At 32.7% G+C, this 13,432-nt stretch overlaps 1 protein-coding gene across 1 annotated transcript in view; it reads left to right on the top strand.

Annotated features, from left to right (window-relative positions):
* Hem (Nck associated protein 1 Hem) overlaps window positions 1-13,432 on the top strand; it is a 106,614-nt gene that overhangs the window by 32,060 nt on the left and 61,122 nt on the right. The window contains exon 10 of the mRNA XM_075362164.1: window positions 880-1,053. Coding sequence (XP_075218279.1) covers window positions 880-1,053 — 174 coding nt within the window. The remainder of the gene's footprint in view (window positions 1-879; window positions 1,054-13,432) is intronic.

Below are 13,432 nucleotides of genomic sequence, written 5' to 3'. Positions count from 1 at the left end.
ATAATAACAAGAAAATTTATTTTTTCTTTTTGTTAAGCTCTCTGATTATTTTGACTTAAGACTTATAATCTAAAAATAAATATTTTTTAACTTTTTGAAGACAAAAATTACAATTAAAAAAATCACAATGAAAGCAGTAGACTGTATTTGCATTTTGAGAGGTATCAGGAGGCCTATCATTACTGAATAGGCACTTTGGCCTTTGGGCTTGATATGCAGCCACTGAAGAGGAGATGAAAGGCATCCTTGTGCCAGTTTTAAAAACATCCCTGACCTGATCTAGAAGGATGAGTTGGTCTCTATCTCCTCATTTACTTTGTTATACCTGTATCCATAGAACAAAAATTAGTGAGAAAAGATAAGGAAGTGTGGGTGGGTTTTATGAAAAGGTGATCTTCCATACAAAAGCATATCGGTAGGATAGGGAGAGTCCCACTGCTTTCTCCAGACAGTGGATATCCTGCTCACAGTCTCTTGGGAGATCAGGGCATTCAACCCAGATAGGACCAGAACACTACTGACCAGCAGTTCTGTGTTAATCAGTTTAAATATGTACTGCATCAGAAATAGTGTATTTTCCAGAAATTAAGGAGATATCTGAGAAACAGTATATGATTTCTAGAGGAACAGCTTCATTATCTTCAGAATTGTATAACATGCACAATTATTCAACTGAATAGTGTTTAAAAAAACTTTTTTTAATGAATCTTAGTCCAAACCCTTTTAAAATTATCAGATCTGTTTAAGCAAACAGTTCTGCATAAAAGTGGTTGGATTAAGATTTGGTTTAATAGGTGTTTGACTCTTAAGGTATGTTAAAAAAATTAATATTTTATGATAAATTTTGTTCTTTAAAGTATGAGTTTATTTGTATTTCAGTTTTGGTGAGAAAATATAGTCAAGTAATTCAGCGGTATTATGTCCAGTACTTATCAGGATTTGATGCTGTTGCATTGAATCAGATGATGCAGAATCTAGCCATTTGTCCGGAAGATGAAAGTATTATTCTTTCATCATTATGCAACACCATCGCTAATCTTTCAGTTAAACAAGGTAATTTTTGTTATATTTTTTAACGTAATTAGTTGTGTGATAATTGATGATTGTAGATTTTTAATTATTTAAATGGTGTTCTAAATATGTTCTATTTAACCTCTATTATTATTATTATTATTATTATTATTATTATTATTATTATTACTACTACTTTTTTTGGCCATAATAATTTAGGTATTATGGTTAAAAAAAGGATGTAAATACCATTTTCTTTAGTTTAGGATACGTAGAAGATAACAGTATGGCTACTTAACCAATTTTGTCCCAGTGCAGTAACTGAGTATTTATGCAGCGGTTGGGCCTTGTTCAAGGTCATGCTGTCTGACATTGTGGAGCCATAATGCTGCTGGTGTGCAAGTGAAGTAAATAAGTAAATAATTTTTAGTTTATATAAACTTAATTTTATTGTATTTGTTTGTTTACTTTTTAAAAAGTTGTGCACCAAAATATAATGTATATTTAATAAAACAAGACAGAATTAATGTAGAATATTTTTGTAATTTATTTTTAAGCACACACTATATATATATATATTTAGTTAAATTTTTATAAAAATATTTGTTAAAATAGCTGGTTAACTGTTAAGTTAGTAATTAAAACAAAAAACTGTAATTAATATAATTATAAAGATAGATAAAATGTGATAAAATTTTTAAATGTATACATACAAATACATAAATAAAAAGTTAACGTAACAAGGAATAATATTGAAAAAATTATCCGGTTTTTATTTTCTAATTAACATGGTATTTATTAAAACAGTGCACATAGTGCAGGCTTATTTGGACACTGAGGACAGTAATAAATACCTAAAATTTGTTTCCCGTGCTGTGAACAATATTGACATTTCCTATGTGAAATTTCTTCCTTTCCATTTCTTTTTTCAATTTTCTTTGTTTTATGGTCTGTTAGATTCTTCAGAATCAAATTTTTTTACATTCAGGAATTTTTAATAAACTTGTAGCCAAATTTTTAATAGCCATTCTAAAATCATAAAAATTAAGGTTTCGTCCATTGGTATATCTGCAGTGAAGGTAAAATGAATTTAGTAACATTATTTGAAATATAATGTAAGGCTAATTTTTTATAACAAAGTTTTTTGCTCATACAAGTAGTACAACATCATTTGGTCTTGAATGTGTACTCCACCCATTTAATTATTATATTCTTTCACTGCAATCGGTTTCAAAATATTACCTCTGTTAGTAGGTACTTCGACCAAAATGAATTTGTGTTCAGAAAAGATTGATAGAAGATCTTGTTTATCCTGCCATTTCCAAACACAAATTTCTGTAGTAGAATATTTGTAACTGATTTGTCCTTTGCATAATTTTAATTCAGTCACAGCTTTTGGAAGGCCAGTTCTATTCATTCATAATGCACTTATACAATACATTCCTAATTACAGTAGATTTTCTGCCAAATATCTGTTATAATAATTATTTAAATAAAGGGAATATCCTTTATTTAATTTTTAATTTTTCTTCCATTAAATTCAATACAACTTTTTGTGCATGATTTTTTCCTGCTAAAGCAATATCATTTGCACCAGCATATACAAAAGGTTTATGTACCATTACCGTAGGTTCTGGCAACAAATGTAATTTCATTCTGTATTTGTGATGCTTATTTTTAATATATTGTCTAAAAATAAGATGACCAAGCCTAAGTATTTTGCTTTCATCGATACACAGTCGTTTGCCTGGGTAATGTATGCTTTTCATTGTGTAGTTGAAATAGTTAATTACAGGTTTAATTTTATATAACTTGCCTTGAATATTGATATATGAAAATTGGAGGCATCGTAAAAATAAATAAAAATGGTTTCTGCCCATCGACTTATTAAATTTAGGTATCCTTAAAAATTGGTGACTGTTTCCAATAATCATTGAGCCTATTAATTTTAATATTCCCTATATGAAATTTTTTTTTTTTTTTTTTTTTTTTTTTTTTTTTTTTTTTTTTGTCTTCAGTCATTTGACTGGTTTGATGCAGCTCTCCAAGATTCCCTATCTAGTGCTAGTCGTTTCATTTCAGTATACCCTCTACATCCTACATCCCCAACAATTTGTTTTACATACTCCAAACGTGGCCTGCCTACACAATTTTTCCCTTCTACCTGTCCTTCCAATATTAAAGCGACTATTCCAGGATGCCTTAGTATGTGGCCTATAAGTCTGTCTCTTCTTTTAACTATATTTTTCCAAATTCTTCTTTCTTCATGTATTTGCCGCAATACCTCTTCATTTGTCACTTTATCCACCCATCTGATTTTTAACATTCTCCTACAGCACCACATTTCAAAAGCTTCTAATCTTTTCTTCTCAGATACTCCGATTGTCCAAGTTTCACTTCCATATAAAGCGACACTCCAAACATACACTTTCAAAAATCTAAAACCAGAAAATTAAAAAAAAATATGAAAAATAATACCCAAAAATTTTTTTAATTCTTCCTGGGTTACTGGTTTCCATACAGTAATTCTTGAATGTTCAGTTGGCCCTGAAGAAAAAAACATGGATTCAGCATAGAGATTATCTTGCACAGTTTTGTCTAAAAATTTGTCTGAGAAAAATAAACTAAAAAAATCGATTGGTTCTGTTGTCTGTAGTAGACGACCCAGCTTGAAAACTTGGGACAGCTAAAAAATTTATTATTCTTAAACTTTCTGTATCACTCCATTCACTACCATAGTTCAAAGAATTATCATTAGAAGGTAACAAATTATTATCTACAGACTGAGAAAAAAATGTGGGGCTGGTGTCTCATCCTGAGTAGTATCGTATTCATATGTGGAATGTGATATATTGCTTTCCAATTCTGAAGAAGCCGAATAATTATCTTGACCATCACTTTCTACTAAATCATGCAAGATTTGTGATATTTCTTCATCTGAAACTCAGATGGAGAGCGAGTGCTTGGGGTACAATACCAATATTTTACACAAAAAAATTTGCTAAATATTAAAAAGTATTTATGAAAACACTACACAGAAAATGATTAAATATATAAAACTTAATTGTTTGTTAAAAAAAGTAAAACTATTATATAAAAACAGGCACAATAGGAGCAGAATGTGAGCAAAAAATGTTCCATAATGACATAAACAAAATGTAGTCTGATTTAGAAACTAGGATAATAAACACTTTATTAATGGCCACTAGTAAAATAAAACATATCTGAGTAGTTCTGCTCTTTGGACAGATGATAGAAAAAACATCTGTTGATGTATCGGGATTGATACACTGGCCGCTAACATAGATGGATGTATTAGAGCCACCACGTTGGCATGTGATGGGTTAATGAAAGGTTAAATATGGTTTTTATAATCTTTTTTGTTGATGCAATTACTAAGCTCTTTAAAGATACTATTTTGCTGAAATAGCTTGTTACAATGGTTGGTACTAGTTTACCGGTAGGTAGTTTACTGGTTAAACAATTTAGCAGTGGGTACTAGTTTTAATGGTTAGTCGCCTAGATGTTTAAGTGATGACAAGTATAAGATATTTGTAGAAACTGCTGTGCCACTGATGGCTGTGAATGTCATAGAATCTGATTGTTGACTGCTGCAGCTTGACCTTTCGGAGATCAGTCGAACTGTTAAACGTGGCGGTTGAGACCAAAGTTTGATCCTATCTAAACGTGGTTAATTTGTTATTCTCTTATGTCATGCCATGAAAAATATGAAAAACTTTTTGAAGAGGTTTTGACATATGTGTTGTACACATATGTGTACAGTTTACATCACTAACTTACTTAAAGACTTCCGCAACATAAAATTATATACAGCATGTGAAAAAAATTTGCAGCTGTAATAGGAAAAGATGGTAAGTATGTTTATATTTAATTACCTTTGTAATTTATTATTTTTACAGTTAAAATTTTCTTTTTTTATTATGCAGACATGTAACTGGGAAAGAGTGATGTGTCTTCCTTTGACATTATGGATAATGGATTATCTTAAAAATGTTTTAAGTATTTTCATTTTGATTAAAAATCCAAAAGGAAAATTTTTTGTAGAGTAATAATCAAGTGCTACAGTGTGTAATAATTGTATTGAAAGTGATTTGAACAGAAAAATAAAATGACTTGCCCTTTTCCATTTGTGTTGTATTACATTAAGAGAGAGTGCAAGCAACTTCATACTTAATATTTGCAATATTTATTTTTCAAATTTGAGTAAATTTTACAATTTTTTTTACGAAATCTTTTTTTTAAATTATTGTTTAATGCATATTTTATGACATAAATATTTATTAAAATTAAAATGCTGTATTTTTACTACATATGTTCTGATTTTCATCATTTCTGAAAAAGCTTTTGATTTATCATTCTTATTGAAATACTTCTTGAAAGCATCTCTTATTTCAAAACCTTCTGCCTGTGAGAACCCTCCAGGTTGACTAGAGCAGTCATATTCAGTGACATTTTCATTTCCTGATCAAATTTGTAAAATGTATGTTATTGTTTTTTTAAATATGTATCTGAGAAGAATGTGCAGCAGCAGCAGCAAGCTCTGATAAGGTTGTCACTCATCTCTGGTTTACAGCTTTTATGATATAGATCATATGGTAAAACTGATATAGAAGTCCAAATATGTTTCAGACACTGTGTAACTTAAAGGCTTCATCAACATTTACAACCATAGATAGTGTCCCTTTGGATGAAGGAAATTGTTACCTGGAGAAAAAAATTTACTTTAACTACTGTTTTCCTATCGTGGACTTGTTGAAAATTTCACTATGACCTTCCTTTCCATATGATATGAAATATCTACAAATTTACACTTTGCATTGATCATTGCCAAAAGAACTATAGAGAAATCTTTATAGTTCCAAAATAGAGAACCACTCTTTCCAGAATAAATTATTTAATGTGTTCTCCATCTATTGCCAATCTATTCTCCAACTGCACAACAGTTGGCAAAGTTCTACATTTTATAGAATTCCTCTGCATTTTTGTTGAAAGATTCATGAGCGCTCAGGGCAAGAAAATAGGTGCCAAGTACTTGCATAGCACTTCCAGTATTTTCTCCAACTACTGGAGTGCTCCAGTATAGCACTCACCAACGAAGCTCATATAACTGGGAAAGATTTGGAAACTAAATGCAGGGAATGTAAAATTGTCTGCTGTAGCTAAGTACCTGAAACAAAGAAAAAGTTAATAAAAAAACAACTTCGGCATAAAAGTAAATGATGAATAACAGTGTATTTTGAAATAAAAAACTACTTGTTAGTGTTGTGAGTCAGGTGAGAAAAAAAATTAACCAGGAAATCTTGTCATAATTAAGATTTAGATTTTCTCTGTTTGTTTCAGTTTTTGTAAAAAGTGATAAAAGGATATACATGACAATTACTTCAAGATCGTAAGAAAGAGTAAGTTGGCTATTGGCTCTGCAACACCTTTACCAATAAATAAATGTCCACCGTTTGAGAGGCTCCAGTTCTTAAACAATGTCAACCGTTAATGAGATTCCTTTTGTAATATATCAGCAAATGATTCTGGCAACCTTGAAGGCAATTTTTTTAAGGAGGTGGAAGGTAGTCATACTTCAAACGTAATAATTTTTGGGACTTACTTCCAATGCCAATAACCTGTTGACCCCAGAAAGTGACACTACAAGTATCTGGTCTACATCACTGTTTCTGAACCGGTGGTCCACAGAAAAATTTTAGTAGTCTCTCAACTTCTTTATATTTATTACATAATTTTACAACCTTTAAATGCATTTTTTTTTTTTGTCTTCAGTCATTTGACTGGTTTGATGCAGCTCTCCAAGATTCCCTATCTAGTGCTAGTCGTTTCATTTCAGTATACCCTCTACATCCTACATCCCCAACAATATGTTTTACATACTCCAAACGTGGCCTGCCTACACAATTTTTCCCTTCTACCTGTCCTTCCAATATTAAAGCGACTATTCCAGGATGCCTTAGTATGTGGCCTATAAGTCTGTCTCTTCTTTTAACTATATTTTTCCAAATTCTTCTTTCTTCATCTATTTGCCGCAATACCTCTTCATTTGTCACTTTATCCACCCATCTGATTTTTAACATTCTCCTACAGCACCACATTTCAAAAGCTTCTAATCTTTTCTTCTCAGATACTCCGATTGTCCAAGTTTCACTTCCATATAAAGCGACACTCCAAACATACACTTTCAAAAATCTTTTCCTGACATTTAAATTAATTTTTGATGTAAACAAATTATATTTCTTACTGAAGGCTCGTTTAGCTTGTGCTATTCGGCATTTTATATCGCTCCTGCTTCGTCCATCTTTAGTAATTTTACTTCCCAAATAACAAAATTGTTCTACCTCCATAATCTTTTCTCCTCCTATTTTCACATTCAGCGGTCCATCTTTGTTATTTCTACTACATTTCATTACTTTTGTTTTGTTCTTGTTTATTTTCATGCGATAGTTCTTGCGTAGGACTTCATCTATGCCGTTCATTGTTTCTTCTAAATCCTTTTTACTCTCGGCTAGAATTACTATATCATCAGCAAATCGTAGCATCTTTATCTTTTCACCTTGTACTGTTACTCCGAATCTAAATTGTTCTATAACATCATTAACTGCTAGTTCCATGTAAAGATTAAAAAGTAACGGAGATAGGGAACATCCTTGTCGGACTCCCTTTCTTATTAGGGCTTCTTTCTTATGTTCTTCAATTGTTATTGTTGCTGTTTGGTTCCTGTACATGTTAGCAATTGTTCTTCTATCTCTGTATTTGAACCCTAATTTTTTTAAAATGCTGAACATTTTATTCCAGTCTACGTTATCGAAAGCCTTTTCTAGGTCTATAAACGCCAAGTATGTTGGTTTGTTTTTCTTTAATCTTCCTTCTACTATTAATCTGAGGCCTAAAATTGCTTCCCTTGTCCCTATACTTTTCCTGAAACCAAATTGGTCTTCTCCTAACACTTCTTCCACTCTCCTCTCAATTCTTCTGTATAAAATTCTAGTTAAGATTTTTGATGCATGACTAGTTAAACTAATTGTTCTGTATTCTTCACATTTATCTGCCCCTGCTTTCTTTGGTATCATACCTATAACACTTTTTTTGAAGTCTGATGGAAATTCCCCATTTTCATAAATATTACACACCAGTTTGTATAATCTATCAATCGCTTCCTCACCTGCACTGCGCAGTAATTCTACAGGTATTCCGTCTATTCCAGGAGCCTTTCTTCCATTTAAATCTTTTAATGCTCTCTTAAATTCAGATCTCAGTATTGTTTCTCCCATTTCATCCTCCTCAACTTCCTCTTCTTCCTCTATAACACCATTTTCTAATTCATTTCCTCCGTATAACTCTTCAATATATTCCACCCATCTATCGACTTTACCTTTCATATTATATATTGGTGTACCATCTTTGTTTAACACATTATTAGATTTTAATTTATGTACCCCAAAATTTTCCTTAACTTTCCTGTATGCTCCGTCTATTTTACCAATGTTCATTTCTCTTTCCACATCTGAACACTTTTCTTTAATCCACTCTTCTTTCACTCCTGTTTATAGCATTTCTTAATTTCCGATAGTTCCTTTTACTTTCTTCATTACTAGCATTCTTATATTTTCTACGTTCATCCATCAGCTGCAATATATCGTCTGAAACCCAAGGTTTTCTACCGGTTCTTTTTATTCCGCCTAAATTTGCTTCTGCTGATTTAAGAATTTCCTTTTTAACATTCTCCCATTCTTCTTCTACATTTTCTACCTTATCTTTTTTACTCAGACCTCTTGCGATGTCCTCCTCAAAAATCTTCTTTACCTCCTCTTCCTCAAGCTTCTCTAAATTCCACCGATTCATTTGACACCTTTTCTTCAGGTTTTTAAACCCCAATCTACATTTCATTATCACCAAATTATGGTCGCTATCAATGTCTGCTCCAGGGTAAGTTTTGCAGTCAACGAGTTGATTTCTAAATCTTTGCTTAACCATGATATAATCTATTTGATACCTTCCAGTATCGCCTGGCTTTTTCCAAGTGTATATTCTTCTATTATGATTTTTAAATTGGGTGTTGGCAATTACTAAATTATACTTCGTGCAAAATTCTATAAGTCGGTCCCCTCTTTCATTCCTTTTGCCCAGCCCGTATTCACCCACTATATTTCCTTCCTTGCCTTTTCCAATGCTTGCATTCCAATCTCCAACTATTATTAAATTTTCATCTCCTTTTACGTGTTTAATTGCTTCATCAATCTCTTCGTATACACACTCTACCTCATCATCATCATGGGCGCTTGTAGGCATATAGACGTTAACAATCGTTGTCGGTTTAGGTTTTGATTTTATCCTTATTACAATGATTCTATCGCTATGCGTTTTGAAATACTCCACTCTCCTCCCTATCTTCTTGTTCATCACGAAACCTACTCCTGCCTGCCCATTATTTGACGCTGAGTTAATTACTCTAAAATCACCTGACCAAAAGTCGCCTTCCTCTTCCCACCGAACCTCACTAATTCCTACTATATCCACATTTGTCCTACCCATTTCCCTTTTTAAATTTTCTAGCCTACCAACCTTTTTCAAGCTTCTAACATTCCACGCTCCGACTCGTAGAATGTTATTTTTTAATTTTCTGGTGACCCCTTCCTTAGTAGTCTCCGAACGGGGGGACTATTTTACCTCCGGAATATTTTACCAAGGAAGGCGCCTCCATTATTGCTATGTGAAAATGCAGAGAGCCACATTTTCTTGGAAAAAAAGCAGCTGTAGTTTTCCATTGCTTTCAGCTGCGCAGCACTCAGAGGACTGAGTGATGTTGATACGGCCGTTTAAGTCGTCCTGACTCACGCCCCTAACAACTACTGAAAGAGCTGCTGCCCTCTTTCAGGAATCATTCCTTAGTCTGGCTCTCAACACATACCTCTCCGATATGGTTGCACCTTCGGTCCAGCTACTCTGTATCCCTGAGCACTCAAGCCCCCTCACCAACGGCAAGGTCTCATGATTCATAGAGGAGGTTAAAATGCATTATTACTCTTTTTTTAATGGCAATAATAATGCACACAGCTGAGAAAACCGATCACTGCTTACCATACAACTTTAAGTTTAGAATACTGTCAGAACTTTTTAGGTTATCAGTCTGCGAATTACTAAAAAATAAAAACCTGCACTTTCTTCAATTTGGTATGTAATTCATTTTGTGGTCGCAATACAAGTTTAAAATTTTTATTGGTCTGTAGTATCAGTTGTGTTGAGAAACACTGGTCTACATAATGGATCTAGTCAAGGATGACAAAAGCAAGTCATATTGAAGAATTAAGTGAAATGAGCAAGAAGCATTCGGAGCTGCTTTAGTAGATTGCTCAGAAAAAAGAAACAGCAGAAGACAACATTGTTTTATTTATGAAAATTGTCGCTATACCCATGAAAAGATTGCCTCCTTGTTTTATTTCGTGGGCAAAACTGGAAATCTTATCAACTGTTGTCCAGTTCAAAGCACATGCATTTGTATCACAAATTGCTGTCACAAGTTTAGGTCCAACTTCTGATTTCCTCCCACTGTGGCAGTATTTCTATCAAGCCTGTAAATGAAGGGATTTTGGGAGATTTAAATCAATCTGAAGAATGTGAAGTTGAATTTGTTTATGTGTTATTGACCAATTTCCTGTAATTATTATTTATCTTTTTAAAAATTTTATATGTAAAAATATGTTTTCATAAATTTAAATAATTTCATTTTATTAATTTATATTGCATATTTAATAAAGTTATTACATGTAAAATTTATGCATTTTTTAATAAAATTGTATTGTTCTTATTAATTAAATGTTGTTTATTAACATTGTCATTTAAAATCATGTCAGTGTACTGTATTCACAAAAGTTCCTTAATAGTCATTAATGAGAAACAAAATGAACTACAAAAAGATAAACAAACATTAATTAGAAAACTAAAAAATAGGAAAGTTGAGTATTTTATTAAGAAACTAGACATTACAAGTTTGAAATTTTAATTTTAGAATGTTTATTTTTCTGTTTTATTGTTTATCTTGCACGTAATAAAATTTTGTTTCTTTTCTGTTCTAATGACATAATGAGCAATTGCTTTACCCCTTTATGTAATTACAAAATTATGCAACTTATCTTAATGCAATTGCTAATCTTTACTTTGTGTGAATCGGGTCTTGCTTTGCATTTGTATATTTCTTTGCATATTTCTTGACTAGTTCTCCCCAAGCTGAAGACAAAATTAAATTGAGATGGGTTTAATTCAAAGAACTTCTGGAACATCTCCATATCAGTTTTCAGATGATTATTAATCGGTGTTGCAATATATATGGGTGGGGTGAAAGTTCCGGGACTCACACAGAGATGGCATTAGTATGTTTAATTTCTTATGGCGTCACATGATTCCATTCTTCATTAGTTTACTATAAGAATTTCAAGTCACTGCATCACTTAGTATAATATTTACAGTTCATCAAGGTGGAGAATTTGGGCATTTTTGGAAAATGGAAAAATCTGGAAATCCATGTCGTGATTAAATACTTTTTTTTATGAAAGGCTTAAATGCAAAGGAAATTAAAGAAGAGCTTTACGTGACATTGGTAAACTCTTCTCCATCAAATACAACAGTTAAACACTAGGTCACAGAATTTAAAATGGGTTAAACATGCTCTGGCGACTAACCATGCAGTGGATGCCCTTCTGAAGTGGCTATGCCAGAAATGATAGAAAAAGTGCATAAAATCGTTTTGGTAGATCGGTGAGTGACAGTGAATGAGTTAGCAGAGTCCATAGGCATGTCAACAGAGTGCGTGTGGAATATTTTGCACAAACATTTGGCATGAGCAAGCTGTGTGTTAAATGATGTCTGCATGTGCTTACACCTGACCAAAAACAGTGCCAAGAAAAACATTTTGTTGCAATGCAGAGGAATTTTTACATTGATTTATGACGGTTGATGAGACCTTCGAGAGAAAAAGTTATGGCAACTGTTTTTTGGGATGCACATGGAATAATTTTCATTGATTATCTTAGAAAGGGTGAAACAGTAAATGGAAAATATTATACAACCCTATTGCAGCATCTCAGTGATAAAATTAAGGAAAAACAACTGCATTTGGCAAAAAATAAAGTGCTTTTCCATCAAGACAATGCTCTCCAGCTCACACTTCAGTCATTGCAATGGCAAAAATTCAACAAATTACGGTTTTAATTGCTTAAACACTCCTCTGTATTTACCTGATCTGGCTCCAAGTGACTATCACTTGTTTCTTAACATAACAAAATGGTTTGGAGGGAAGAAATTTTTGACCAGTAATGATGTTATTGCTGCCATAGATGGTTATTTTAAGGAATTGGATAAATCAATGTACCAAACTGGCATAAGTACTCTTGTGGAATACTGGGCTAAGTGTATAGATCTGAACAGTGACTAAAAATAAATCAGAATGTACCCAAAATAAATTGTTCACCCTAGTTTCGTATGCTTTATTTTTACTTCTTTTATAAAATTTTATTTGACTTTGCTAATGGAATCAATTTTACTGCTTCTTCTTCTTCTTCTTCATCAACTATAAGTGCAACCAGTGCATTGAATTTCATTTTTCCAGCACACACATGAATTATATATCACTCCATATACTGCTAGATCTCAGGGTGAACTAGAGGTGAAAGACTGGTAATGATGGCTAGCAGTTTGAGCAAAATAGTTCAACCATCATGGTCAGTCGTTATCAACCATTGTTGAGGGCAGTTTCAGCAAAATAGTACCTTAAGGCAAACCCATCGGGTTGGTCTAGTGGTTCCCACGCGTCTTCCCAAATCAGCTGATTTGGAAAGTCGAGAGTTACAGCGTTCAAGTCCTAGTAAAGCCAGTTATTTTTACACGGATTTGAATACTAGATCGTAGATACCGGTGTTCTTTGGTGGTTGGGTTTCCATTAACCACACATCTCAGGAATGGTCGACCTGAGAATGTACAAGACTACACTTCATTTACACTCATACATATCATCCTCATTCATCCTCTGAAGAATTATCTAAACGGTAGTTACCGGAGGCTAAACGGGAAAAAGAGTACCTTAAGGCAGATAAAAAAAAATTCTGTAAAATATGTATTTAACATATTATTGTGGACTTTTTTAAATATCAGCTTATACACACACACACACACACACACACACACACACACACACCCACATGCATCCACACACACACAGCGTGCACACGTGTAATGTCTCACGAAGAAATTGAGAAACTTTCAGGACATGTTCTACTGGTGAAAATAATGATAAAAGTTTATATAGACATAGGTCTAGAAATGCTTTGTTTTTGAGTTACTACTAGTGAAAGATTTCGCCTGGATTTCAACTCTTCTAATAAAAAGAAGCCCTACTGTAATTTTT

The sequence above is a fragment of the Lycorma delicatula genome, chromosome 4, assembly GCF_047948215.1.
Source record: "Lycorma delicatula isolate Av1 chromosome 4, ASM4794821v1, whole genome shotgun sequence".
NCBI classification, from domain to species: Eukaryota; Metazoa; Arthropoda; class Insecta; order Hemiptera; family Fulgoridae; genus Lycorma; species Lycorma delicatula.
The sequence above is the reverse complement of the archived record's forward strand: the minus strand, read 5'-3'. Positions and strand labels throughout refer to the sequence as shown.